This window comes from Trichoplax adhaerens, genomic scaffold (genome assembly GCF_000150275.1).
Source record: "Trichoplax adhaerens TRIADscaffold_9 genomic scaffold, whole genome shotgun sequence".
Lineage (NCBI taxonomy): Eukaryota > Metazoa > Placozoa > Uniplacotomia > Trichoplacea > Trichoplacidae > Trichoplax > Trichoplax adhaerens.
The window spans coordinates 398,158-411,160 of NW_002060951.1; the positions used below are offsets into that span (position 1 = coordinate 398,158).

The 13,003-nt window shown below is 30.0% G+C and overlaps 2 protein-coding genes across 2 annotated transcripts; both read left to right on the plus strand.

Moving 5' to 3' along the window:
• Nucleotides 1-7,632: 7,632 nt before the first annotated feature.
• Nucleotides 7,633-7,803, plus strand: TRIADDRAFT_9565 (uncharacterized protein; the record flags this gene model as incomplete). Its single annotated transcript, XM_002114844.1, has 1 exon — nucleotides 7,633-7,803. A coding segment is annotated over one exon (171 nt), but the record flags the coding sequence as incomplete, so codon positions are not given.
• A 4,368-nt stretch (nucleotides 7,804-12,171) lies between these two features.
• TRIADDRAFT_58834 (uncharacterized protein) lies at nucleotides 12,172-12,699 on the plus strand (the record flags this gene model as incomplete). The annotated part of the gene is made up of 1 exon (XM_002114845.1): nucleotides 12,172-12,699. One exon carries the CDS (start codon nucleotides 12,172-12,174, stop codon nucleotides 12,697-12,699), a length of 528 nt encoding a protein of 175 aa, XP_002114881.1.
• Nucleotides 12,700-13,003: the final 304 nt, after the last annotated feature.

Genomic DNA, 13,003 nt, shown 5'->3' on the forward strand with positions numbered 1-13,003 from the left:
TAATATAATTCGTAGGCAAGATGCTTCGATGGTTTTAAATATTATCTGGTGAAAGAACTAAATTAAGATAAATAAATAGACTAGCTTTTATTAAAAGCAAGACTTTACTTGAGTATACGTACTTCGTGTAGATCGATATAAATGAAGCTTCTATGTGATAAAATAAATGTTAGGATAATATGGCAATATTCAGTCTATTAGTAGTGCAAGTAAAGTTACGTATAGTAGTCGAGCTAGTGATTAAGACCAATACTAGAAATGATGACACTCGCTTATGTATTCAGAGCCACCTCATTAATTTCCAAAAGAGATAAAGAATTTATAATATTTATATCATACATATCGTTTGCTAAAGTAAGGACTAGGTTATACAGCTTTAGAAACTCACAAATTTAACATTAATGATAACAATTGTGAACAAGAAAGGGGTTGCTCGTAGATGAAGCTATTATTAAGGCGTCCACTTAAGAAATACGGGTAAAGCACGTGCTTTACTTCGCAAAATTATCGAATAAAGTGTATGAGATGCACATCTTCAGCAGCAAGATATTTATTTTATACCTTATAAGGACTAGCATGATTGAGATTTTCTTGCCTTTGTAGCCTATTTACAAGCGAGAACAATAAAAGCATTCATTATCTTTCGTGTGCTAATGATACACAAATGTCGTGAACATATGATCGTAAAGGCTGGCCAGTCGATTTAATCGTAATCAATAATATATAACGGAAAGTATTATTGGCTTTAAATCTCTTACTACCCCTACCATATCGTTTGCAAATTGTTGTTTTGTATCTATATACATTGTGTTATATATTAATAATCAAAGCTACATGTGTATTGAGATCGCAGAATATAGCGAAACTTAAATTACAATATAGACTACTACATAGGGAATTATGTTGTCGTGGTGAGTGCTGTGAAACTTTACCGAAATTTGAATACATACTATAAGTTATTTGAAGTATCTACATGGATTAAAATGTTGCTATTGTTGTAGTCTATAGAGTTCTTTACTTGTTTGCGCTATTTTCTATTTCTAGTTATAGAGTTATAGAGGTTAAACTGTGAAATTATATACAAAAGAAAATGGAGATTATCTCACGTAGTCATCATTGAGACGTGGTACTAAATTGAAATCACAGTTAAATGAACAAGTTTCGAAAGAGAATAAGAAAGACAGTGGGGAAGAGAGAGCAAATAAGAAACTGTTTTAGTATGATCCAACTAACAATAACAGTAGCTCAGTCTGGTTATTTTAATCCGTCAATTTTGATAGAAATCAGCAGAATGATGCCTTGGTCGATCTTATAGTTTGAATGAAATCCTGTTAAATTTGTATTGTAGGACCATTAGTCAATAACTATTGTTTTGTTTAGAAGATTTTGCTCGCGGCTTTAGCATGGCTACACGATTTAGCGTTTTCTTTGTCTGAAATTCGTAAATGGGGAAAAAATTATATATTGCCAACCATTGAAGTTATAAAGCGTTTATTTTAATCCTGGATGTAAGAGCTATTGTTTACTTGCATTTGATTCGATGATTAAAATTAAAAGAAAGACAGACAAGATTGTGTCCAAGCCTAAATGATACAATATAGCAAACACCTTCATCATCAATTCTTTACAAAGGTAATGCTGACCGAAGGCAATTGTAACTAAATTAATTTTTCATTTACTGAAAGGATTACGTCAAGAATTAATGTCCACAAGTATCCCAGCATATATAGTGAATGATAGTCTACAACAATTGCATTGTTGATTCAAAACAAAATCAATTATTTTTTCTTTTTCAATCATCAATTCAATTATAAGACAATATTATGATTACATTTCAATCTATACCTCAAGGCAGGTGGATCAATTGGATGTTTAAAGCTGTGTTGCTTGTTTTCTTCTTGATATCTCCCTTCATAATTAAAATAGTACCTTCAATCACAGCAATAACTCTATTTACTTCTTTGTCTGTCATCACCTAGTTACAATTACGTCCTGTTTCCTATTTCCTTTTTTTCATTTAGTGACGGCACTAGACAGTAGATTTATACAACAACTAGTCGTTTTTCATGTCTACAATCTATTGATAAGTTACTTGTCTCAAGTTATTCTAATATCAACAATCGACAACATATAATGATGTTAAGACAAGTGGCTGATATTGACCTTCAACAACTCTTACTTTAACTCTTAACATTGTTCTCTTACCATCGAAGCTGCATCATCTGATCAATGTGATTAAATAGCAATTGGATTACCATATTGCAGCGATAGCATTGGCCCAACTTTTCAATTATGTTATTCTATCAACGGATCGCCATTTTAGCTTAACATTCGCATAACATGTCCGCACAGGTAGATATCATTAGCATAGCTATCGATCTGTAGTGATGTCTTAGATAGTTTTTCAGACCTTTATTCTGTCGATTGCTATCAGAATCTTTTGTTTCTTTCATTTAGTCAATAATCTATTTTCCAATATTACGCAAGATTGATTCCCATAACACACCATCAATTTATTCTATTACAAGCATATCTTAATATTACTTTTAAATAGAAATTCTTTTCAGGTTAAACTTTAAATTGATTATAATTAAAGTAATTTTTTAATGATAGTGTAGCAATAAAAGCTTACTTGAAGATGATATAAATTCTATATATCGGAAGCAATTTGCCTTGTGGGTCATAAATTTGCAATGAGAGCATTCAAGAGTAGATTTATTTTAGTAACAATGATTTACAGCTATTCAATTAATTTATGGACATAGAAATATAGTATTTTTATAAGATTAGTTACATTCTTAGTATTTAATTAATTTTTTTTCTTGACGATTACTGGTGAAGTCAACAATATAAAATAGTTACGGTACAAAATTTGTAACGGAAAATAGAAAGTGGATGGAGAGAATAGCTTATACTAATCCGTAGAATATAGATTCTATTATATTAATAACACGGCACGCAAGCAAATCAATCCTTTTTATTAATTTGAATAGAGGCGATTATTCATTTACTATGATATGGGTCGAATTTCTCGTGAGATTTTTATTCTATCAAAGTGTTACCTATTCAATTGTTGTGTTGCTTCTCTTATTATAGCAGTAACGTCTGATATATTCACATGACGATAATTTAATATTCTAAAATATCAATATGAACGGAAATTATTCTTCTACTAACCTGGTATCAAGACTTTAATAGGAATCGATTTTTTTATTGCAAGGGCAGTATGAAATCAATCAAGAAAAATATTTGTCTGGGATTAGATAAAACATCATTGTCCATATATACTATCTGTAATACACAGCGAGTTTTTAAATTTCAAATTTTCCGTTGCCGTGATAATCGAAAACTAAGTTGATAAGCAGCATACTATAAATTACATTAACAATACTGTAGTTAGTTAGTTACGATTGATCATATGTAGATGTTAAGGGATATACTTGGATTGTTGCAATATTAAATTTAAATATTAAAAAAATTATATCATTAATTCGTATCATGATGGCAACAATGTCGATAATTATAATTAATGTCCCTAGAAATAAAAAGAATAGCTAGAGAAGTATATTTCCTTACAATAAAATTATAACGCATAAATATTTGTTTAACAACTCAAATACAATTTGTTCGATCTATAGCAAAAATTTTTTAACGGGTAGTGTTATCGATACTAAATGTTATTTTTTAAAAGAAAGCAGCTTAAATTCTCCAAAAAATATTGCAGAAAATAATTGTTTTTCATACAGCGGAGGCAATTTTGATGATAAATTCCATCGATATTTTATTTTAATTTTGAAGAAGCTTTATTTTTAATTTTCGATCTTGGATGTCGTCTCACTGGGAAGTGTTTTCCCTTTGAGTTGAAAGCCTTACTGTATCAATTACTCAAGATTAAAATTGATGTAATGTAGTGGATATTAATTTAAAAAAGAACTGTTTGACTCTACCTTAATGCAAGCACTAAGTTATTGTAATGACAGTTAATCCCCAAGCCCTTTATGTCCTTAAATTAATCCATATAATTATTGCTGCACCGATATTTTTTAATTATTCAGTTTTTAATCGCTATCAATAGCTAGTATGATTGATAAAATGCTTAAAATTGAGTGATTTAAGGGTACGAGAGAAGAAGGTTGGAATTAATAACATAATTGATAACATATAATAATTGTAGTAATTATATTTAGTAAAGTTGGATAATCTCAATTGTCTTAAATATTGCTATTGGGCAAATATATGCAGTTGTTGAGTAATTTGAGCTACAGCAGGTAATACACAGAGCTGAAACGATTATTCCTTCACTGTTTGTATTAATGTTTTTGTTCTGTTTAATATGCTAACAACTTCAATAAGATCATTCCAACTTGCTAGTAACTTTGATCCAATCCCTCATGAGCAAGTAAATTAGTCATCGATGCTAAGAGAAAAACTAATTTGTGTTGATAATATTTCATTAATGTTACAAGAGAATAATTTTTTAATTAACTGTACATTATTTTCCATCGTTATGATAGCTATAAATCTGACATAATGCTTTGGTATTTTCATCAATATTTTTCTATACATTTTTTTTACATCCTTCAATTTGAACTATGAGTTCGATATTAAACCAATGTTGTGGATGATTAAGTAGAAGAATCGATTTGGACATTATATTGGCATCAACTTTCTAGTATTAAAGTTATCGATTAATTTGGTGTATTCTTGAATGTTTCGTCTTGATTAACTAGAAATAAAGTGACAACAAAATCAAGCAAGTCATTGATCTATCAAAGCGACACCTTGATTGTTTGATGATAATGTCGCATTAAAACCGCCTGCGGTCACTTTCCATTTGTTCTATTCTTTTAATGTTTATAATCGAATTTGTCGGTCGATATTAATCGAATTCAAAGTAACCTTGGCGGGCCTGTTGTTTGTTTTCTTAATTTAATCTATAACGATATTACAAATGAAATAGAATAAATAAATTTAAAAATAAAACTCTTGACTAGTCCTATCTATTGACTTTCTATCCGCTGCCAATTACAATAGTCCGATTATCAACGTAGAAGCAAAATGATATTTCCATGAAGAGTAGGGAATATCTTTCTCATCTCCTTTTTACTTTGATCCGTATTGTTATTAATACTTAGCCAGTAAAGTAGATAAAATCAAGTAGGGTTTGTGTATGCTAGTCATTGCGGTATTCATCAATTTCTTACTACAGAACAGATTCTTACTTTCCTTCTAGCATTCCCACCCCCGACTGATCAACCAATCCTTCTATTTTGTTATCATTGTTATGAGAATGGTCGATAGCTATGATGAAGATGATGATAGCAGGTCATCTTTTTTTAAATTTTTTTGATTACTCTTGATTTACATAAAAAAATAACCAACGTTTCTCCTCCTCTCACTCCTCCATTTGTTTGCTTTTGAGACGTTAGCAACAATCATGCAGGAGTGAAAGAGCAGGTGGTAACAAGTGAATTTAAACAATGGCTATCAACGGACAATATTGGCCTTAAATTATAAGCCTATTCAGAATTGAAGGCTACCGATGGTGAATCAGAATTACCATTTACAAGAGGAATTAAAATGAAAATGGATAATTCAATCGCTTCATTGTACATCTATTTCTTTCTATTATCATCAATGACAACACGAACTGGCCAGATGAGTTATATCATCATAACAACAAGATAAAAAAGAAAAAAAAGGAAGATAGACGGATTAAATAAAAAAAGGGATGGAAAGAATTGATAAAATGTGATGTCCTTATTGAAGCTGGCTACCTTAAAATACGATATTATTTAATTGTCGTAATTGCTAATTATTTGTTTCAAGGTAACACCATATGTAAAAAAAATAAAATATTGTATATTAACAATAGTGTAAGCTGACCATCCAATCCAGAAAAATCATCTTCATTATTTGTTAAGTAAATTATTGTAAAAAATCAGGTTACGAGTGAGGTTACATAAATTATAAAAATTAAAAAATGTAATAATTTAGCTACGATTGACTATTTCATCATTAAATGTTTATTTTACTACACAGAAAGAAGAAAGAAACAAGCGAAGAAAACTTAATTAAAAATATGAAAAATTGATCGATTGGTAACTGGATGATCATCTTCGATGTTGTTTCCCTTGTAGGATGGATAAATTATACGCGTAGATCAAAACCAATTAAGCATATAATATGTACAAATAAAAATATAATCACGACTACTTTGGCTATCAATCTCTGTCAGTACATTTGAACGTATAGTATAGAAATATAGACTGTCCAAAATTAATAAAAAGAAATTCATCTTAGCTAATCCATTGTCCGTTAGGATTACTTATTAAATCGTCTGTTATTTTTAAACTTCAAATGATATTGTCTATTCAATATTTTCACTAAATTTATCTTAATCGTTCAATACTCTGTCTACCATTTATGTATTGTCTTATTAGCCTAACTGCTGCTGTTGTTGTTTGTTGCTTTACGTAATCATTGAATAGATGCCACCCACTATTTAAAGCCCATCATTTTTGCTCCTTCATCATCTTATAACCAGTTCATCATCTGAGGATTTTTAAGCATAACTATTTCTATTAGGTAAAAGCAATTTTGCCTCCTTAGGAGAAAAAAATATTGCAAAGGACTTTAAAATTGTACCAGTTTTCATCGAAGAACCATTTGGGAATAACCAGGTTAATAAAAGTTTCAATGATAATGTTTAAATTTCTTATTTGATATCTAAAATTTTCATCATTTTAAATAGATATATTTCTTTCAATTTTAATCCTTACCATTCTATTTTCAATCTTGCAACATTAAATTAAATCCTTATAAACTATAGTATTAATTATATACAAAAAGTTACTGTCTCAATCATTCTGTTAGCTAGATTATCGTAGAATGAGTCATACAGAATAAAGACTACAGGAAGGAATGTGATCATTGATTGTAATTTTTGTTCAGTTTGTAGTAATGATTAAAACTATATCTCGTTTCATCAAAAGTGCCATACCAAAGTAGGCAATTTTCTATCTCATTTTTCTTGGCTAGGAAAATAGTCTCGATACTCCTAAATTGCAAATAATTGTATTTAAATTGTTTTAATATAATTCTAAAATCCGAGTTGCTTTAAGCTACTACATATATTTACTCTATTGAGTGAAGTTATGCATTCTATTCGGTAAATATTGACTTACCTATGATATTGCAACCAGCAATATTTATTTAAGCCATTCAAGGGAGCAATTGCAAATATGTCATTCATGCCTATCGCTCTTTCTTTTTCTTTAATTTTCGACCATGTCAAGATAGAATTTTAATCGATTTATCACGTAATGAAAAAATTACATGTGTGATTATCAACTGACTGGCAACAAAATTATTATAAGCTAAAGAGATTATCGCTAGCAGCAATATTGAGTCAATATCACTAATGACTGAGTCTATAATTGCAATGATAATGCTTAATAAGAGGGAAATAATGACAGCTAACTTATTTCTTTGATGACGATTCAAGGATCGACTATGACAGCCAAATCGCCTAAACTAAGCAATTCGCCATCAATCAGTGATATAAATACAACAACAAGTAATCATTCTGCCGATGGATGCCAGTTATTAGATGCGAGTGACAAAGTTCAACGTACACCAAAATGTGCTCGTTGTCGTAATCATGGTACCATATCCATATTAAAAGGCCATAAACGTTTCTGTCCGTGGAGAGATTGCACTTGTAGTAAGTGTAATTTAATTGCTGAAAGGCAGCGAATTATGGCGGCGCAAGTTGCGTTGAGGAGACAACAGGCTCAAGAAGAAATATTGATCAATGAATGCGGTCACGATGGCCATGAAGGCGATAGATCATCATGTTGTAGTAGTGACGAATCTGTCGTTCATGTCGATTTTTCTAGACAACCAGGTGGTTTGAAAAGAAAGCACCACTCTAAAGACAACGCAGATGATGCCAATTCATCAGGTATGGTGGACAATCGATGTAGTATAATCCATGATGAATATATTTATTTCTTAAAAGTACTAGTAAAATTTAGATAGAATTATTTTCGGCTTATTATCTAATTATTAAACTAGAAATTATTCGCCTTATTAATTATATTCTCTCTTAAACACTATAAATGTACCCAAATTTATTCCAAAATGAAATTTAATTACTAAAAAAATAGCAAGTTAGGAGTAACTATGAATAATTTATTGTCAATAGAGAGATTAAAACGATTCGTATTCTTTTCACTAAATTCAGTTTCCAAAATGTCTTGATTAAGATGAACGATAGGTCTTCATTATAATAGACAATAATTATAACTACGGTACTATAATATGGCTTTCTTACACGATTATCTGTAATGCAATGCTATTGCGTGGCATACTCGTACAGTGTATTATTTAGATCAGAAAATAGCTTTGAATATTTTATTAGTTACTGTCTAATTAAGTAATTTCAGCTGTAGTGAAGTGATAATTGCTCGTTAAATCAGCAGATAATGCTGCTGCTAAATTTTATTTCCTCTTCTGCCATCATTTTCAAATTTTGGATATCGGTTTTATTTATTTTAGAAAAGACAATTTTGCACTTATTTGAAGGACTCGATCGGCTACAGTAGCACAAACGAGAACGTATTTTGATTTATTTTTCATCGGATGATTTCTGTTGTTTTAGAGATAAAGACATCAACCAAATAGCTTTTGTTGATCATAAATCGAGTTGTTATTCTTTTTATCTACCAAACTATAATTAATGTTAGCAGATTATAGTGACATGTATAGGAAAAATATGAGTACTAGGAACAAGTGATAGTTCAGCCAAAGTCGTTAGAGTAAAGCATATACAAGAAATATTTTATAAATATATCAACACATTGAAGTCGACGGATTATCTTGCAAAGATAAAAAAATATATATTGTGTAGACATTTGGTCTAAAATGGTAGATATTACGTCGATTAATACAATAGCTGATGTGGACTAAACTGACATTTTATTTCCTAAAGTCCGACCATAATTGACATAACTATGGTATTCACCGGCCGCAGAAGATGTTATTTCATAATTTTGAATCACAGTTTAGTTTTTAGCGACAAATAATACATTCACAGTCTGTCGGTGATGTTGTCGAGTTAAAAATATAAGGACATTATTGTATTGATAATCGATAAGTACTCTATTTTCTTACAGCCAGTTCGTGATTTATTTTATGCAAGTATCTAAAGCCTTGATAACGATAAAAGTAGTAAAAATGGCTAACTGATCGTATTCATTAAAGTTCAATCCAATTTACTTTAATTAACCAAGTTGATTCTTTATTCATACTTTCCTGTAAATTGCTAGATCTATTAATCATTATTATGTTACAATTGCTCTCTGATGTAATTTTTACATCAATTTCTTATTGTTGCTTTTTATAGCTTCGACTATGACATATTGACTGTCTAAAATTAGATTACAACACATGATTCACATCAGTATTAGAACTATAGCAAATGATTATCGGATACAATTCTATCGTCTAATCGCTACGTATACATTAGCTTATTTTTCTATTTCTTCCGTCAGCAATAAATCTAATTATTGACAATAATATCTTTTATCGCCTGCAATTTCGTTGACCGAAAAGGATAAATATGCACCTGTTAAAAAGGAATCATTTAATTTGAAATTGGACCATTGTCCCCATTAACTTTTACTGCTTATTTAACTAAGCCGATAATAATATTACTGGGCTTGGTTTTTGTGTTACACTATTCTTGGTTGCTTGCGATAGACTAATATTAAGTGCTGTTTTATATATAAGCATGTAGATGCAGCTCATACTGTATATAAGCACATAGATGCAGCTCATACTGTATACAAGTAAATGAAATCCGTTGAAAATGATAATTAAAACATAAATCATTTAAATAATAATGAAAAATATCACTTTGTTTTAACTTATTTCATAGATTAAGGCTAGGATTAACATCTAATTGTTGTTTACAACTCTATCATACCATAGTCAATTGAAATTATATGAAGTAATCTTTTCTAATATATGTTATATTAGTAGCGATTTGTCAAATTTTAGCATACAAATATATGATTTTTAGGGGTAATTTCTCGTGATTAGATCATCGTATGTTGTTTTTATTTACTTAAATATTGGCAAGAAGCATTTACTAAAGCTATTAATAATAATTGACATATTTAAAAGAAATCAAATCCGATACAGTATAATTAGGTAACGATGACAAATTTATCAATGATGGAAACAATCAATAGATTTTTTCTTTTTTATGACGTAAAGTTAACACAACGATAAACAATTAAGATTTGTTCGCGCAGATAACTATGATAAATTATCATGTATTGAATATATCCCAGGTGTACTTCATTTTATTGACTAGAATTGATTCTATTCTTTATTTGTTAATAGGAGCAACATCGATTAGTGAAAGTAATTTAGAGTTAACTTAATCATTGATTATAATACTTATAAACAAAAGATAGCAAAAAAGCTGTGTCGTAACAACAATATGAAAAATATTTTTATTCTTTGTTACAGTCAACATTGATTTGATAGAAATCCAATCGTTTTAATATTTAGGATAATATTGCTATGTCACCGTAAGCGACTATCATCGAATAATATGATTCTCGTTGAATTTTTTTCATCAATATAGAGATAGTGTATCGGTATAAGTGATCTGGTTGGCACCGGCTTTGCCAATACAGTATATTTCAATCTAGTATTGTATAACTAGAATTTTTATTAGCTTTTTACAAACTGCAAAGGATTGTTTCATTACATGTTGACCCTGGCATGGATATACTACCTATTGAAATTCTCTTTATTTTAATATTCAGTATTTGCGTGTACCGAGATTCTTCATTCTATCTTAATTTTTATCAGTTTATAATGCGGATAAATGATTCCTTACATGACAAATAGGCATTTTTACAAGTTAAAGTTTGACATTAATCTATGCTAACAAGTTTTCATTTTGTATTAAGATTCAAACTTCGCTTGGTTACAATTTATATTACGTGATTTTAAATTAGATTTGTGAGCTATTATTACGGCTACTCTTTTGTTTATTGAAGGGAAAGATAATTTTGTTATTTCTATTTAATACATTACATTTAGCTATTACTGACAATTTGAGAATGTCGATAAAACTTGCAAAATTGCATATGGGCTTAATTACTAAAGAGACAAAAAATTCAATTTTCTATTAGAAGGATATTATTACTAATTTCTGCATAATCTTTCAATTATTCATAATAGCTCTTACGTCATTTGTCTGTTAAGCATTTTGGTGACGACATTTTTTTGTGCTAAAGCTTGATTAATTGTATTATTACATCCCACCATACTTGCAGTTTATTTTTTATTACGTATTATGGTAATAAAATTTTATAATACAGTAGCTTAGCCAGTCGGGAGTGAGTTCAGAGGGTAACTGCGATATCATGAAAACGACACAAATCATTACTGACGAGGCAATGATTACGTGCTTTATGGAAAAATCGATAACGGCCAATTACATTTGTCTTGATGGAGTCACTAGTTATCGTAACATTTATTACAAATGTCACAGTATTGGTTTAAAAATAAAATGATTGAAGAAATGATTACATAATTGCTTTGTTAAACTGTTTCATTAATCGAGTGATGTAAAATTGGATTCATTTCTCAAGATGTTATAATATGCATGATTAATTAGTACCTTGTTATAACATTCATTTTTCATCGTGCTTTCATATAATAGGTGATGCTTATTAAATATCACGAAATTTCACTAGTTATGCATATTCTATCCTTAAATTACAAGAAGTTATTACAGACGTTCGCATCTAAGTTAATAAATTCACTTCCTTATATAAATAAATATACAGTATACAAAATTTTTAGTATCACATCACAGCTTCCATTACGTTTCAGTAATATTTACGAGAATTAAAGTACATTAATTAGATTATCCTAGAAAAAGCTTTAGTAATTATAATCAATAATACGTAAGGATGAAACATAACCCATATTTTCGCTTCAATTTTCTCACATATTCTTTGTTGTATATAATTAGATAACAAAATTACAAAGCTGGAAGACAATAATGACGTGGGAAGAGAAAGTACTAATAATCCATCACGACTAAATAATCAGGACGCTAATAAAACTTTGAACACAAATATGACCTCTTCAATAGTAGCACCACAACGTGAAGTCCAAGTGTTGCGTGTTACCCCTCCAAATCATGTAGTGCCGACTTACCATAATCAAGTTTTACAACAGATGTTACAAGGTTATGGCAGAAACAATTTTGTAGCAACTCATGATCACATGAATATAACTTCTAAGCCGATAGCATTACCAAATGTTATGCCGCAAATAAATCCGACATTAATTGGTTTGACTGCACCATCAGCACCTCACATACCATTTAACAGACCAATTATGACTACTTTTCCACACCTAGATAATTCACGAATGGTAAACGATCTAATGGCACTTGAGTCTTATAAAATGCAAAAACTAAACAATCCCTTGGTGGGATCTGGTAATGTTGACGAATTTGCTGGAAAAATTCCACCACCATTCTACGGCATGCATGCAACTGGTACAGAGTTATTACCACCATTTCCTGTGATGTTCGATACTTGCCGAAGTGGACGAGAAGAAGCACGATTGAACAGCCCACGCTATGTTCCTAAATTATAACTGAGTCGATAAAATGCATTTGTTAGAGAAATCCTACAACGACTTATGAGGCTTCACTTCATACAACAATTGTTTAGAATCTATAAATTATATTCTGTGACTTCTCTAAATAGCGCTAAATGAATGCAAGCCATAGAGAGAAAGCATCCGTAATTCAAGATACTACACTTTAGCGTGGCTTAATTTTGTTCTTTCTTTGATACCGGTGTATCTTCATAATAGAATACTTCTATCTAAAACGGTTAGCCTTTATTCATACTACTTCAGTTACAGTAAGTCTATAAGTTAGGATCAAATTTCGTAT